This window comes from Exserohilum turcica (genome assembly GCF_000359705.1).
Source record: "Exserohilum turcica Et28A unplaced genomic scaffold SETTUscaffold_22, whole genome shotgun sequence".
Lineage (NCBI taxonomy): Eukaryota > Fungi > Ascomycota > Dothideomycetes > Pleosporales > Pleosporaceae > Exserohilum > Exserohilum turcicum.
The window spans coordinates 394795-411780 of NW_007360048.1; the positions used below are offsets into that span (position 1 = coordinate 394795).

At 51.6% G+C, this 16986-nt stretch overlaps 3 protein-coding genes across 3 annotated transcripts; 1 reads left to right on the forward strand and 2 right to left on the reverse strand.

Annotated features, from left to right (window-relative positions):
* The first annotated feature begins 7965 nt into the window (after positions 1-7965).
* On the forward strand, positions 7966-9351 carry SETTUDRAFT_151614 (uncharacterized protein). The gene is made up of 6 exons (XM_008028169.1): positions 7966-8019; positions 8075-8098; positions 8152-8188; positions 8248-8318; positions 8371-8612; positions 8717-9351. Exons 2-6 carry the CDS (start codon positions 8096-8098, stop codon positions 9318-9320), a joined length of 957 nt encoding a protein of 318 aa, XP_008026360.1. The 5' UTR covers positions 7966-8019; positions 8075-8095; the 3' UTR covers positions 9321-9351.
* Positions 9352-10768: 1417 nt separating this feature from the next.
* On the reverse strand, positions 10769-12457 carry SETTUDRAFT_28788 (glycoside hydrolase family 43 protein; the record flags this gene model as incomplete). Its single annotated transcript, XM_008028075.1, has 2 exons — positions 10769-11334; positions 11407-12457. The coding sequence occupies 2 exons, from the start codon at positions 12455-12457 to the stop codon at positions 10769-10771; spliced, it is 1617 nt and encodes a 538-aa protein (XP_008026266.1).
* A 934-nt stretch (positions 12458-13391) lies between these two features.
* SETTUDRAFT_39855 (uncharacterized protein) lies at positions 13392-14518 on the reverse strand (the record flags this gene model as incomplete). Its single annotated transcript, XM_008028082.1, has 3 exons — positions 13392-13626; positions 13677-14293; positions 14408-14518. 3 exons carry the CDS (start codon positions 14516-14518, stop codon positions 13392-13394), a joined length of 963 nt encoding a protein of 320 aa, XP_008026273.1.
* Positions 14519-16986: the final 2468 nt, after the last annotated feature.

Consider the following 16986-nt stretch of genomic DNA (forward strand, 5'->3'; position numbering starts at 1 on the left):
GGCCAATCATCCTTCCAAGACGATGGCACATGTTTTTGAATGAAGCGGACCAATAACTCCGGGACTCGAGTCAGTGGCTGGGTTTTAGTGGCTGGGTTGGATTTGTATTTGGATTGCGTGATGTGATGCGTTACCACTTGCCTGGGCTAGTAGCATCTCTCTCCCTTCCGACAAAGAGAGAGAGAGAGAAAGACGCAGCGGCTTATCTCTTCCAATCTGAATACCACGGAACTGATATTACTCAACTGGAGAGAGACAACGGCTCGTTGAAGAATTGCTTGGTGTTCACGGAATTAACGGAGATGAATTCTTCATCTCTACCCGCTAGTTTCGCTCTCCCCGAAATTTCCAACTTTCTCTCTCTCTCTCTATGCCACGCCCCTCCAACCCCTTGCGTACACCCAAACACACCACCACTCAAACCCAAACGCACATATACACCTACGACCCCCCCCCCCGTCCTCGCCATTCCAGTCAATCCTTTGAACCCCAACTGCATGAAATCAAGAAAAATGATGTCACAACCAGCGCCGAACCAATTAATTGGATATATCCACAGCCAACAGAGGCGCCTACAGTGCGCCTTGAAACAAAGGGAAAAGAAAAAAAGAATACATATACCTAAAGTTGAAGAAGAAGAAAAGAAAAGGAAAAAAAGTAGTCTTGAAAGTGTCCCAAGAATCAGAGAAATGCCGCTTTCGGGGTATATAATTTGGTGCACACGGTGGCTTTGGGTGCTCTCCTCTCCTTGCTGGTCCTGCTGCAGCTGCAGCTGCAGTTGGGGGTGCCGCGATCCAGCCGCTGCGTATCATAGGTAGTTGGTAAAGCCCCCCTCCCCTGTTCTCCCTTGCGCCCTTTTATACTCTGCAAATTATGCAGATGACGTGGACCTTTTTTTTTCTCTTACTCTCTTTCTGATTGATTGATTGAATGGTTGAATGGTTGGTGCTTGAGCTTTTTCTGTGCCCGCGCGACGACAAAGGCTTCTTGTTGCTGACGATGCTGATGTTGGGTGTTGTTGCGAAAACGACTAACGAAATGAAGGGAGGAAAGGGTTTGATGATGACTTGCGCGGCCGCAGCGTCAGTCATGAATTACTTCCGGGGGCTGCCGGGTAACGCCGAATATCTGGGCGCGTACATGTACATGTGTCGTATCCAGCTGCGAGGTCCTGTGGGTTGTATTGGCTGCTTCGTTCCTCTGATGTACCGACATGTGTCCATGTATCTTCGCTCGTGCAATCAAGCTCATGTCGGAGACGCCCCTTCTTTCTTTCTTTTTCTCCCCTTCCACTCCTCCTTTTTTTTCGTTCCCTTTCATGGTGTCTTAATGCTCCGAGTGGATGGCCCCTGTGCCTTCACAAATGGTGCACTGCTTTTGGCCCGTCCGTTTACAGCAAGGACCGCCCTTGCCATTGCAGACATCGCACTTGACGGTGCCGTTTCCCCTACATTCAGGGCAGTCTTTCATGTTTGCTTGGTGATTTGGCCGGATCGAGGGGGCGGGAGGGGGTAGCCGAGTACGCGCAAGGTAACACGAGGGCAAACCAGAGACGTTTGTGTGCAAGAAAAGAAAGTAGGAAAAGGCAGACGGAGAAGAGATGCAGAAATGGAGGCGTTGGGCAACGAGGACGGCGAGGTTATCAAGACGAAGTTGTTGATCTTGATTTCAGCAGGTCAGAAGCTGTGGGCATCAACTGAGCAGTAGTAGTAAAGGATAAAAAGTGTGCTTCCTTGGTCTGAAACATGGGCAACTCCCTGTGTGCATCCGTACCACGTGAAAAAAAAAGCGTGCCTCGGGGCTTTTATAGAATTTCCCTTGGGTGTTTTGGCCCCGCGCGCACCACCCCATTGCTCCTCTCAGCATCGCAATCTCACTGCCGCCGCAAATAGTGAAGCAAGCTCCCAAGCTCAGCCCCCTCCCCGCCGCCCGCGCGCCAACACCGCCAACCGCCCGTGCTTTGTCTTGATAGCCCCCCCACTCCCCCCCCCAAACCAACCAACCAACCAACCATATGTAGCAAGGCAAACACATCGGCATCGTGAGGACATGGATGGCGGCCTCTTCGTACGTATGTGTCTGATTCTTGCTTGCATGCACGTGGGATACCGTCCACGAAACCGCCATGTCAAGTATAACACGGCCCATCTGCTCCCAACAGTCGCATTGCCCAAGCACCCGTCTCCCCAACCCTCCATCACCTATCATATATTGCTTACCTACTTACCTCTTGCATAGGTACTCCCTTCTCTGTCCTCCCCATCTCTCTCTCTCTCTTTCTCCATCCCTCCCTCTCTCTCTCTCTCTCGCTTCATCGTACGAGCATGCGGGGCAGACTCACAGCATGAATGCTTGGCCCCGTAAGACAGCGCTCCTATCGTGTTTCCAATAAGGCACATGGACTGACGTTTGTCTGGCTGCCGCCACACCCGTATTATGTCTTCGTATCCTATTGGACTCTTTTTCTATTCTTTGCTTGCACTGGGAGCCAACAAGAACGTCACTCCTGCAGTTTCGGCCCCATGCATCCCCCCATGTCCCTGAAGCAAATCCACCATGCGGGTAATTCTCTTAGCGCCACTCGGAACTTTTTGGACGAGAGTGGTTTCTTCTTTTGCGTTTCTTTTTTTCCCCATCCAAAGCGGTGCGATGCATGGACTATGTCAGCTGGTTGGTAGGGTTGGTAAGTAGCGTGCGTGTCCGAGCCGATGACTTTTGGAACACGGGACAACGGCCGGCGAACCTGAACCTTCTTCTTCATGGGCATTTTCTTTGTTCTTCAGGCGCCGCGCAACACTGATCGAGGCAGGGCATGTAATAAAGCCACGCATACACACGCCCTTGGTTTGAGAGGCGCCCGCAGCCTTGGCCTTACTCTCTGCCTTGGACCTGAAGCACTGGGGACTATGTAAGCGCTGTATGGCCTGCAATGCAGAGTGGATACGTATGCCTGATTCATGTCTGGCACGTGGCAGAAACCCGTGCAGACCATGGCCATGGCCTTGAAGATGAGGCGATATGGGGAGTACAGTAGGGCTAAAAACGTGGTTGGTGCGCCTTGTTTCACGCATGCACATGGGCTTGCTAGGGGTAATATGTGTGTGTGAGTGTGAGTGTGTGGAAGACAGGGCATGAATGGTCCTTTTTCTTTTTCTTTTGGGTACCAAGGTACGTACCTTGCCCGCCTTGCCCGCCTTACCCGCTTTTTCTTGCTGACTGTGTCGCCGCGCACGTTGCCGGCCACCGGGCGCATTCGGGCATGCGAGACTCTCGACGAACCATTCGATGATGCAAAAGGTGGCCTTTATGCACTGGAATGTGCTCGTCCGTGACTGCGGGAAGGCTCCTTGTGTACTTTGTTTCATCTTGGCTGACACACTCCCTTCAGCTTCGTCGTTGTTCAGGCAGCGCATTTCCCTCGTCCTTGTTGAACTCGGTAGTTACAGTATGCCCTTTTCTTCTATCCACGTGCCACTCGGAAATTCACACAACGCTCGCTTCTTAGTGTACACTTCTCGCCACTAATATCGTATTGTATCGTATTGGTGGCAGCGCGAGCGGGCGACAGGTAATAGCGCCAGTTCAAGCGTGCTGTCATTGCGCTCGCCGAGTACAGTCACGCCGATGTAGTGCCGGCATATGTACAATAGGACACCGTCAGGTTCAACTGATACGGGACCCCGACGTATTTATTCTGATGGCGGTTATAGATTTCTCCGAAGTCCGTGAATACAGCGAAATGGTGCCATGATTAGATGAGGATATGCTTGCATCACGGAGACTCGAAACTGGGCATCGGCTGTGGTGATTGGGCATGATCAAGGGAACATGATAGATGGCGTTCGGCATCTGAGTATGAAGATCCGTGGAGAGAAACTTGATGCGCAATAGTGATTGCTGGGGATTCTCAATCTAGTTCAGCATAGTAACTTGTTTGTTTTCATCTCTAGTAAACGTGAAATTGTTGGTATATCGAACGATTAAAAAAAATCCCAAGAGATGAGGACGCCGGGGTAAGTCTGAAATTATGGTAAGATTTTTTTTTCACGGGGATATTTGCTCGTATTTTTCATGTCATACTATCCCATCTTTTCATACGGTGGATATTCGCCCTGTCTTTGTATTAGCGGCCGCTCCAGTGCTTACGCCCAATGCGCCCAACCTAGTTGATGAGCTTGAAATATGAGTCATCTATATGCTTGTCATAGACGGAGCAGACAACGATATGCTGCATCGTGGTTAGAAGGGAACATTGCTATAACAGTAAAAGTTCTTGTAAGAGTAGGCAAGGTATCATGGCACGGAATAGGCAGCAACGTTAGATAGCGGTAGTCATAGAACAAGTATTACACGAGATGGATCGCTGGTGAGCCATACTAGCGATCAGAGGTATTTACATACTACTTTCGGGTGAGAGCACGTGATTATGTGCCAGGGTGCTATGGTCGGATGTGGCGTTTGAAAGTTCTAATCTTGTTATCCATGTCGCTCTCTCTCGAGTGCATAACAGCAAGAAACCATCTCCACACTGATCAGCCTGCACTGCCTACAAGATTTACGACGTAAAACCTTATATCTGCTAGATGCATTTCCTAGTTTACCTATGTCGATTGGGCCTATGTAAAGAGTGCTAAAGAAGAGGTAAAGCAGTTATTCGTTTGTTTACATAGTGGCAAGGTATGGCTATTATCAAGGCACGTGATAGAGCACATAACTTCGTCACGTGCTGCGGGCTCGTAGCTGTTCTGACGAGTTCGTATACAACTAAGACATGGCCTAAGCCCCTGACATGTCTATATTCAATTTCCCCAGGCAAGTCCAAGGAGATCTTGCGTAACACTACTTGATTCGAGAAATTCGAAACTTGAAGTTATTTCTAACGAACTGGGGACGAAGACAGAAGGCTAATCTGTGACTGAGTAACCCAAACAATAGCCCATCTATTATTCATCTCAAATGCTTCAAAGTGCGGGATTTTGCAGCTTTTAGACACGTGTAGCTGGATACCCACCAGGTGCGTTGTTTGTATTCACCATCGTCTTAGCATTAGAATGAAGAATAAAACTTTTGATGACGTGAATGGCATAGCGGCATACAGGACTCGCCTACGCAGCTTCGACATTTACTTTTCCCATTCCAAAGTTTGGAACATTCTATTTTGACGCCATGTTAATGACACTGGATGGGAGGCTGCTACCTGCCAGTTTACATATGCCTGGCAGCCTAAGATGTGCTTGACGGTAAAAGATGATAGCCAATAGCTATAAGTTGACGATACAACGGTGATAAAAGGGGAAATAAGGGATACCCAATGCCTCTTCGCGTAAAAAGATGAAACCATAAAACGTGAAATGGGAGAGGGAGTAGATTGGATATTGCTACAAACAGTGATGGCGCAAAATTGTGTTTGTGTGTTGCTAAGATGTACTGCATGCTTACGCAGAGAAAGTCGTATGATAGCATTCAATGTCAGTGAAGCATGCCTCTATCAAGAATCTCCAACATTTGGAGAATCAGGCAGTTTCTATCATATTACTTCTGTCTTGTACATCTTGTCTCAAGCGTGGTAATATATTTCCAGAACGAGTCAGGTTCTCCAACTAGTGATAAATCTCATACGAGATGTCAGGCAAAGCAAGATGCACCATGATGCCATACATGCATTCAGTGACTACGGCAGTGATAGTCAGTAGCTGAAGATGGGAGTATCCGCATGTGTGCCAACGCCGTCGTCGGATCCCGAGAATGCTTGGTCAGCACATTGACCTATGTCATGTTCATAAACTTTGGAGACAGCACACGTAGATGTGTACAAAATGAAGTCCTCCGCGTGTTGTTGGTCGTTTTCTGCCACGAGAAAAAGGGACAGTGGAGCGCTTGCTCAGCGAGTTTTGATTGTGATTCGACTGTTATCAGGGCGTGGCTATGTTTTCTCGCTGAAACGAGGTTGGCCTGGTGGTGTCAGTATATATAGTCTGTAGCCGAGGTGGCTAGAGATTGAGTGATAATGTGTTAGTTGGACAGCTGAGTATAGAGATGCGGAAATAGTCAAGTAGTGAACTTGGACCTCGTCGTTTATGACACCAGATTTGGCACCACACGGATGTTTGCGGGGCCACACGCCGGGAGGATCAGCCCACGGGGCGCAATGGCCATTTTGAATGAAGATGTGGTGGGTACCGAGACGGTGCAAAGACTGTGGGGCCTTTCAGTTGGCGTGCACCTCCTTTTGCGTGTAGCAGGTGTACATTCAGAATGCTTCGCGTAAAAATGAGGGTGCGGATCGGAATCGAGTTTTTTTTTGCCCCGGCGATGCGTGGCAGGGGCGCAGCAAGCCAAAGTACCAGGATTCGTTCCTTCGTGGTTGCAGCTTGATGGTAGGCGGCACGCTAAGCATCGCCAGGGCAGGACGGCAAGCCTTGTGGCACTATCGAATCTTCTTCCCCCGACGTCTTCGTTATAAGCGATTCGCCCGCCTGCGTTGATGCCGCTCTACAAAGTTTTGGCTTCCCTAGATGCGGCTTCGACACAGGCGCGAGCGGCAAGTCAGTTGCCACCAAATTGGGTCGCAGTCGTGGATGCAGAAAGCCCGTTAGCCGTTCCGCACCGGGCGGTTCTCATGGTACCGAAATACTAGCCGGCCGTCTTGACGAAGCGAGCGCGAGTGCATGAGTCTGTCGCGAGCTGGAGTTGGCTGGAGGGGCAGACGTCTCGGCGGCAGGTCACGTGCCGTGGGCGCGTCACAGCATCCAGACTGCGCCGGCTGTGTCAGCGCCAGGCGGACACGCACAAGCTGCATCTGACTGCAGTATATACACGCGGCGCAGTGCTTGTCTGGGCCCCGATCCCGCGTCATGGCCATGCTATGTCTGCTTGTCTGCTATATGTACGTACACACACAAGCTGCGTGCATGGCGAATTGCTTTTGCCGATGCGCGTCAGTCGACACTAACCACGACTAGGACAACAGAGTTTCGACGACTCCAAGTGCCACGCGAGCTGCGAGCGGCTGCTACCTGACCTGGGCACGGCAAATGACTTTGGGCATGCCCTCTAATTGGCGTGGGGTTTGTTTATGGCACCAGGCTTGGGCGATGAGCAACGCCCATTCCAGGCGATGCTCGCCACCGTACCGCATGAGCTATCTCACCACTCGAGCCGGGAGACGAGTCGTGAGCCGTCGTGGGTGGCGTCGCGCCCTGGCTTCTTCGGCGACTTGTCGCTGCGTCATCTCAAACCCATTCCATCTGGCGCGTGTGGGTGCTCTCCGCGCTCGTGCTGGCCTCGCGGATAACACCCCCTGCATAGTAGGCAACCAGCCAACGGCTCCACGCTTGCCTGGTTCCGAAAGACGCGCCAGGATGCTCCCCATTTTCGAGGCAGCCATCACCACGGCCGTCATGCAAGCGAGATGCCCGGCTCATGCATGCCGACTAGCTCTTCTTCACCACTCGCTTCTGCAGTAAACCACATGGCGCAACAACTGCTAGCCCGCCATGCCGGCGGCGAGCCATGTCGACGCCCATGAGCCTTTGATTGGCGTGCTGGGAAACGGTGGCATGCACTAATTCTGGCTCGTCCGTGACGCCCAGATAGCATGCTCGTATTGGCCGGGGGCCCTTCACCGAGACGGTCTGTGTTTCGGGGGTATACCCAACTCGATTCGAGGGCGTATTGCTGGGGTACTGGCCCACAAAGCTTGTATGTACATCAGGTACCTCGAACGCTCTCCTTACACTTCTAGCGCACATGTAAAGAAGCCTCATCTGAAAAGGAGTGGTTAGCGGGCTCGGCCCAACTCGCATACTAATACCACGCGAAGAACCCCCGTCACCCGCTCCATTCCCCATAATAGTCATGAGCCAACTGTCCCCCGAGCAGTTGGCCGCACTGGCCAAAGACGACATTGGTCCCCTTACCATGTCTCTCATCATCACCTTTACCGTGCTCTCTGGTGTCGCCGTCTGCTTGCGCATCTTCACCCGTGTTCGATACATTGGACGCCAGCTGGGATGGGAGGCAAGTATATATCAAAGTGCGCGAGCTGCTGACACGGCCACTGAAACTCTACCAGGACTATGCAATCGTCTGTTCCATGGTGAGACTTTTGCATACCAACTGCCATGTCTATCCAAAGCTTACACTTTGCAGCTAACGGCCATTGTCACAACGGTTTTACAAGTTCTCCGTAAGGCTCTATCTACTACTCGGCTTGCGACGACGAGTGTTTTGATTAATCCATCGTAGAAGTAAAAGCTGGCAATGGCAAACATAGCATGTTTGTCGATTATCCAAAGGGAGTCGACCGGATACTGAAGGTGTGATGACGGCAACTTCACTTTGGCAAGCCGCACGGCTAATAATCAACAGTTTCTCTTTGCGAGTATCATCAGCTACAACACCAGTCTTACCTCGACCAAGATTTCCATCTTGTTGCAATACAGACGCATATTTGCAGTGCGTGAGCTGCGCATACCACTCAATGTTGTCATGAGCATATGCGTCGTTTGGGGCCTGGTGACGGTCGTCAGCTCCATCTTCGCATGCGTGCCAGTGAGCGCCTACTGGCATATCCTGGAGAGGCCAAAGGCGAAGTGCGTGGATGAGAAGATGTAAGTATTCTGTTTCATGACAGGAATATATGAGGGTTCAGAAGAACAGCAAAAAAACAAAAAACAAAAAAGAAACAAAACACACGCTGACAAAGGTTGAACAGCATGTGGTACACCAACGCCGCAGTCAATATCTTCACCGACCTTCTTTTGGCCTTCCTCCCCGTACGCGTCATCGGGAATCTGCATATCGCGAGGCGCCAAAAGATTGCACTCGTGGGGATTTTGACCATAGGATGGTTCGTGTGCGTGGTGTCTGTTCTCCGCCTCCATGCTCTCATACGCCTTCAGGGACATATGACGGACAACACGTATTACAGCGCGCCGGCTGCCTACTGGTCCAATATCGAGATGAACCTCGCCATTGTTTGCGCATCGCTACCAGCACTCAAACCACTCATTGTCAGGATCATACCAGCCTTCTCGTCATCCCACGGTGGCAGCAACGGATATGGGTCCCGGTTCACCAGCGGGGGCCATACCAAGCGAACAGAAACCGGCCATGGTGTCAGCAGCACAGCGAGGCACACAAGAGACGATGGCATTGAGCTGGAAAGGTCACCCGGCACGCCGGCGCCAGACAAAGGCAGCGATGGGGAGAGCCTGGGCAAGAATATATACGTTTCTCGACACTTTGAGCAGCACTACGAAGACTGCTCGCGGACCAGTGACAGCGAGAGCCAGAAGGACCTTGTGCAGCAACACTGAGCATGGCGTACATAGGTTTAGCTAGACGAATACCATGATGATGATAATGATGATGATGATGACGACGACGACGGCGATTGGCCATTCACGTGCTTCTTCACACGCTGCCCGCCGTCTGTGCGCCGTTCGGCATTCGGCAGTCGGCCCTCGGGCTCGGCACGCGTGCCTGGACCATGAGGCAATGCGTGGTTCCTATAAGCATGGCAGATAAACGGAGCATGTGTGTGTGTGCTCAGGTCAAACTCGACTGCTATAGTGGACCGGGTAACAGATCGCACCGCTCCGCAGGCCGCAATTGTATGGGCATGGGCATGGGGGGGGGGTTTTGCAGGGATTGGCCGATTTTAGCTCCGATCTAGCCCATCTAAGCGAGGCGGGAGGCTTGCGTCATCCGAGAAAAAGGCCGACGCTAAGCCGGTCACAATGCTTTGCACACCCTCGACCCTCGACCCTCGACCCTTCACGCCCACATGCACGCCCAACCACCTGCCACACCCGCCACAGGCCCGCGCAACACATCAGCATCCCGCCAGCTCTCGACAGCTGCATACGCCCCGTCACGCCATCACCATCCCTCTCGCGCGCGCTCGTGGCCCATGGCCTGCGTGCCGCGCCTTTTCAAGCGAAGCCCATGTCCGGAAACAAGACCACGGCCCTCGGTGGCCCTGGAATCTCCTTTCCTCCGTCACCCCCCGTAACCCCCCCTTGGCTCGATGCTTGCACTGGCAGCATGCCCCCGGCGGGGGAGATCGCAGCCGTCGGACCAATAATTCCGCCGCGGGCACCCGCTGCCAGTGCGCCGGGAGTTCGCCTTGGGTTCCCTTGCATGCGCTCGTCGACTGGAACCAGAGGCATTCGTCGATTGCCATTGTGATCGGCCGGTAAGTATGGGTTGGCCAGAGAGCGAGGGTCGCTGGTTGCTCCTGACAGGCGGCAAACCCATTGTCCAGCTGATGGCGCGGCTGTAAGTGTAAACTTTAATTTGTTAGGCGTTAACGTCACCTCGTATCATTTGTCTGCTACACCTGCCGAGTCAATCACTAGCATGGCCGTCGTACGAGCACGAGCACGAGCGCGAGACCGGGACCAGTGGTGGTGGCACTTCCTCTTGTCATGTCGGGAATATCATATCGGCCTCGTCCGTGTCCGCGTTGCCCTGTCACCGGTGCCGTTCATGTTGCATGCAAATGCGCCACAGGCCACTCGGCTCGCATGCCGTACGCACATGCTTAGTTACGCTTTGCCTGACGTGCGCGATCCCCACGTTGTTGGCTACTGCATACTTACTGGACGTGTACACGGTCTGTTTTCATGACACGGTGACTTGTTCGCAGTATGACTCGTTGCCAACAGTGCAAAAGTCTACCGAGGCATATACCCAAATCAGACACGGGCGCCATGAAATTCTGCACATACATACATACGACATGATTACTGTAATGTTACAACTATCGAAACTCGGCATAGGCAAAGTGCGCCGGCGTCAGAACAGGTTGCATGACTCCAAAAGAGTATAGCCCCATCATCATGCCTGTAAAAGGCGCTCCAACCTCGGGGCTTCGCGTCATGATCTGGGTATCAACCGCTCCCAGCCATTTCCAATCCCCACTTGTCTCTTGCGACCCAACGGCAACCTCGCGGTACCCTAAACGATAGCACTCAACACTACTCTCGACTATCAGCTTTATTGCGCCCTGCCTCGCGATGACCGCTTCTTTCACTTGCATGTCTGGCGTCGTCAGTCGCATGATGCGTTGGAGTTGGCCATCGCGGTCGACAAGCGCAATGCCTATACTGGCGTAGCAAGTGCAGTTCCACCAGACGACCGTCCCAGCCTCAACGCCTACAACATTTGGCTCAAAGTCTAGCTGGGTTTCCCATACGACAGGCCAATGCTTTTGCTTCCGTAGGAAGAGCGTCGGACACGTGGGCATTGACAGCGTATATGGGCCACCGTACAGCGTGAGCTCATCTGGGCGTGCAGTCATTGAAAAGTCACGTTTCACCGGCGTATCTATAGCGCGGTTAGCAATGCCACTACAAAGATCAAAAAGAAAAAGCGTGGTCATGCTCATGATGGACTTACTCTTTCTATACCAACCCAGCCCGAGGTTGATGCCTGTAAAGTCATCCCTCCACTGTTTGCTGTCCTCCAGCATGTACGCGTTTGGCGCCTCCATCTTCAATGCAATTGGTTTGCCTTGGTTGAAAATCGGCCAGTCGTTTTCCCAGCAAACAGGAAGCAGCATCGACTCACGGCCGAAGACTGAAGTCCGCCATCCGCTGCCTTCCTTCCTTGGGCGTACTCCCAGACACATGGCCCACCACTGGCCTTGGCAATCTTCAAGAACATCGCAGTGGCCGGTGTTTTGGATGTCGTCGTCGGTTGTATTGCGCCAAAGTGGGTTGTGTGGTGCTTGTTCCCACGGCCCAAGAGGGCTTTCTCGGCTGCGTGTCACATATTCGCAATGGCCCGACTCGGTGCCTCCTTCGGCAGTAAACAGGTAGTAGTAGCCGTTGCGCTTGAAGAGATGCGAGCCTTCAGCAATGCCCGACGTCGACTCGCGAATCATTTTCGGGACTGAAGTCAAAGCACCAGACTTGAGGTCCACAGTAGCTATGTGAACGGCAAAATCCCTCATGTTGGGGTCTGCAGAGCGAACGGCCTTGCGATAAGTCGAGGATAAGTACACCAGGCCATTGTCGTCCCAGAAGAGGTCAAAGTCGAATCCGACTTGGTCCAGGTAGACGGGGTCTGACCAGCTGCTATCGTTCCAGATGTTGTTCGTCTTCACATAGAAGCCCCGCGGCCACACACGGTCATCTGTCTGCGGCCGGTACCGATCAAACGAGCTCGTGATGATGTAGAAGGTGCCATCGTGGTACCGGATCGTGGTGGCCCAGATACCGCCTCCCGGCTCCGGGGTTCTAATGTCAAGCTGCGACTTGCGCGTCAGGGCATGGCCTATCAGAGACCACTGGATGAGGTCTTTGCTATGATAGATGGGCACTCCCGGGAAATACTCAAACGACGACGTGACGCAGAAGTAGTCTTTTCCTACGCGGATGAAGGACGGGTCTGGATTGAAGCCTGTAAGAACCGGGTTGGCAAACGTGCCTGTTGTTGCTGACGCCATTTTGGTAGTTGTGCTTCTCGTGCCGCGGGGTACTTGGGGACGAGTCCGGTCCGGCCATCAAGACGACACTCGCAGTTTGCCGTGTCGCTGGTACCATGCGGCTTCGCACATGCGCGATACCAGACAGATGCCGTCAGCCATGCCGTTGCGAGCACCCAGAATACGGCATGCAGTTTTCCCTCAAATCACAGGCTTCGTGGCCGCGGCGGGGCACGGGTTCCGAGCTTGTTGAGGAGCGCATCGTGTTGGGTGAGGGGCAGGCTTGGCGGTGCGACACCGGCCTGAGATGGTCATTTCAGATGCACCGCCGTTACTCCAAATCATGGTTGCTACCACGACATCATGTCAACCGCCCTCGGCGTCACTAGCGGCACTGCTCTAATCGTCGTCTCCGTTCGCCTTCATTTCCTACTCGGTCTTATATATGCATGGCGGTGAGTGTAAAACGTCCATTATCAGTCGCCGTTGCTTGGCGCAATTTGAAATACACTACATTTCCACCTAAACTGCGCTTTTTAATCCTCTGGTTTCAGTTTAAGAAGCGACCCCACCTTGTTATCGTCCATTTCGCGACAAGTTTTTTTTTCATGTCTTCACTTCTCATTCCAGGCATGGCAGCATATCACCGTGAGAGAAGTGGACGCTATCTTCGGTACTGCCAAGCACACGTGTAGCAAATGCCAAAGGTATGTACGTAGTAGTCGTCTTACTCTGAGTGTGGGCTGATGTTAGTAGTATACCTACAGTACGTAAAATGCAGCTATTTAGGGACATTGTTTTGGGACCCATGATGTGGGGCACGCCCCGGCAATTGCGAGGCTAATCTATATATCGACATGGTCCGCTAGACACCCTGCCAAATCATATCTCAACATATTTCCTTCGACTGCCGTGAATATTCGAAGAAAACCTTGCCCCCCCCGTTCGTCATTGTTCAGTAGACAACCGGCATACCACCAGGAAGTTCCTTTAGCCAATTCCCGCTCATTCCAACATCCTCAACTGCCTGCTGAGCCTTTTTGCACTTCATCGAGTCTTGCGCAGACTGTATTTTCAAAACCTGGCAGTTGGCGTTGGCACACTTTCCACTTGGCAGAGCGTCCATAGCCCTCTGTAAAGAGTCGTCTTTCCAGCCGAAGAGATAGTCGCCGTGCTGACCATATCCAGTACTGCATACCGTTAGTAGGTGTGCAGCAACACCATGCGCGAAGATACTCACCCATCTCCAAAGCTGTACACAAAGGGTTGCTTGCCATTGGCATACCATGCGTTATTCTTATATCGTCCAGTGTCCCACATAATCTCGTACATGACCTGTGGGATAGCGACTGGATGCGTGCTGGGACAGTTTGGTGATCCCAGGCCGCCGCCATTAGAGTACGCGACATGGCTTTTGTGATCGGGCGAGTCAAGATTAACACCGTCCCAGCATGACGGAAAAATTACTGTTGCCCGGATGCCACCTGGACAGTATTTCTTCGGCAGCTCTGCAGTGTCCTTTGAATCGCACGGAGCAAAGCCCTCACCGTTACCCAGGCATCGGTGGCAGATGCTCGCACCATTTGGCTTCTTGGCCAAGGGGTCGCCAGCAATCATGCGGAACCCTGGCCTGAAAGCTGTCATCTTATTGTTCTTGGCAGAGTATGGCATGTAATAAATCGTCATCCCACCGTCCTGCTGAAGCCCAACGTTGGCAAATTGCGGCACATGTTGGAATGTACCGTTGTCAGGGGAGCGGAAGTATAATGATGCGGTCCAATAGTTACTAAAGTCCTCGCTGTAGGTGCAAGATGTGCATGTTGACCGCAAAGGAGGGTCGAATTGGACCGGTTCCATCTCGCAATGTTAGTCATAGCCTTTGAATGGAAGCTAGATTCGTACAGTAAGATTGAACGAGTTGCCACCAATGATCTGATGCGTATGCGGGGATGGTCGTTGACCTGGACTTACGAGTGGGTCGGCCCGCTCGACGGTCAGCTGCGAGCATGCAAAACGAAGCATGTTCTGTGCAAAGACATGGTGCGTCATCAGCGCGTTGACGGCAAGTAAAGACCACAACATTATGAAGAGCTATGTCCAAATAGATGGTGAAGAAGCAGCAAGCGACAGAATTCCATCACCAACAGCTTTATAACCTCTTTTTTTATGCACTTGTAACATGACCAAAAATGTTGTAGTATGCTATTTTGCATTTTGCGGGTATATTGAAAAATGTAACATTAATCATCATGTTCACCAATTACTACTTGGCGATTGATGAAGTCGTCTTGTATGACCATGGCCATCCATGAGAAACAGGCCTGTTTTCTTCTAGAGGGACTGGTTCATCTACACAGCGAATCGGCAGTTGGTTCAAGGATGCTCCAGGCAGAAATGAACCGAACCCTCGCTTCATTCATTGCACAAGGAGGTCCCATGACATATCATGAACCATGACCCCAAGTCGGTCTCGATAAGCCTGGTGCCAATCGAATGTCGATCGCGGCAAAGAACGGTTGTGAGTCCTCTGTATGCCATTTCGGAATCATCATCGCGACCGCACTTCCCACCCGGCCCTGGCAAGCTGGGAATTTAACCATAGCACTGAAAACCCGAATGCGGTTGAACCGTATTCTTCTTATATTGCATCTGCGTTCTGCATAGAAGAAGTGCCAACTTGACAGTCATCCCGTGTCCCAGCAGGTGACGATCTTGCAACGATCTTTCTTGGTTCCACTACGTAGCCCTGAACTACTAAGCCCACCTCCCAAGCCCTACAGCTATCGGTATGTAACGCTTATTAAGAACCACATTATTGTTAGGAAGTGCAAAATCGGCTAATCGGCAGCAGGAACGGCGCCTGAAACCAATGATATTTCAGAACAAGGATACAGGAGCATGGTAAATTGAAGGATGGAGAACTAGATCACCAAGGGAATCAGACGAGGAACTGCTGAGACTTTTAGGCAGGTCTCGCAGCAGCATCTAGTATGTGAGAGCATGCGTCCCTTCCCCTCTCTGCTATAGTATATCGGCAACTCAGTATCGTCTAGGTGCAACTGTCCGCTGTTTCTGTTGCCTTGGGCTATCCAAATCCGATTCTTATCACTTCTTGTGCCGTGACCTGTAAGGTTCATCCAGGAACAGTGGTGCTAGTAGGTCATGCTATACCCCGTATGACTTAGTTCATGCTTGCTTTGTCGCTGTCTTATCTCTTCTAGCTAACCAGTCTTTTTCACCAAGAGTTTCATATGCACTGCCAAAAGAACCTGAAACAACCCTACAACGTGCCATGACGGAGGCCTCCCGCCGTAACATGTGTGATAAGTTCGTCAGTGAATGGTTCCGTGTAATTAACCCGAATAGAACACCCGCCTTGACATATAGCTACAGTTATGGTCCGATGCGACGTAACACCTTTCTTCCGTCAGGTGTCAACATATGCGTTCTGTTTTATCTTTCAGCAAGGATGTGTGTTCATCTTCACGCACGGATATTTTCTAGAAGTCATGATGCTTGAGACTTGGCCAGTGTAACCCCCTGTCATAGCTCGTTGCACATTTTTAACAAAAGGGAAACAATAACACGAAAAGTAGATAAAACTCTACGCTTAAGTTTTTCTGTTTAACAGGGGCCAGGTATGGGTTTAGTTGAGGCAAGTTGCATTGTTAACGACGGCCGTGTCCGTGGCGGTGCTGTCATGGCAACAGCAATCCTGTCGCCACAGTCCGCACGCTTTAGACCTTTGGAGCCAAGTTTCAATTACAACTTCATTCCAGAGAAAGTGTGCGCAGGCACAGAGCACAGGCAGAAGTGTTGTTGAAAATCCCGCGTAAAAATGTAAGCTCAAACTACTGCTCTTCTATGCGTGTCCCATCACCAGCCTTTGCGGCGCTATCCCAAGGTTGGGGTTGAATGGGTCGCTTTTTTTAAGTAGCATGCCCCACCAGCCCCAAGGGTGAGAATCAGCCTATGCATTAGAATTTCCAATATCTATCATTCCAAGCAAAATGCCGAAAGCGAATGAAGAAACTTTTGCATGGAGAAAATCAGTGCTCTGCGATGCACTGGTGTGCCTGCCACGGCCCACCTCACCAATCAATATCGCATTCGACGCCTACAGGCGCATATTCTGATCTTGCAAGAATAGAAAACCACTGACTTTGAGGAAATGAAAGTGATCACAAAGAGAACGATGATCTCTGATGTTGTCAGCTAGGGCCGACGAGGCGTCTCTGTCAGCACGCCTCCCCGCACTTCCGACGCACGTTCCCGAGCAGCGCAAGCTTTGAGTACTACCACTACAGTGCCCGTGCACCAGATGAGCACCATCGCCAGTTGAGCACCCCCACCACCACAACAACAAAACTTCAACGCGTCAAAACTCAACCAATATGGACCCGATTCAAGAAGCGATTGCAGAAATCGAATCGCGAGAACCAGGAGATAAATTCTCGTATCAAGCAATCGCGAAAAAGCATGGTGTAGCACGAATGACGTTGATGAGACGACACCGCGGCGAAACTGAGGCCTATGGCGTGCGCAACCTC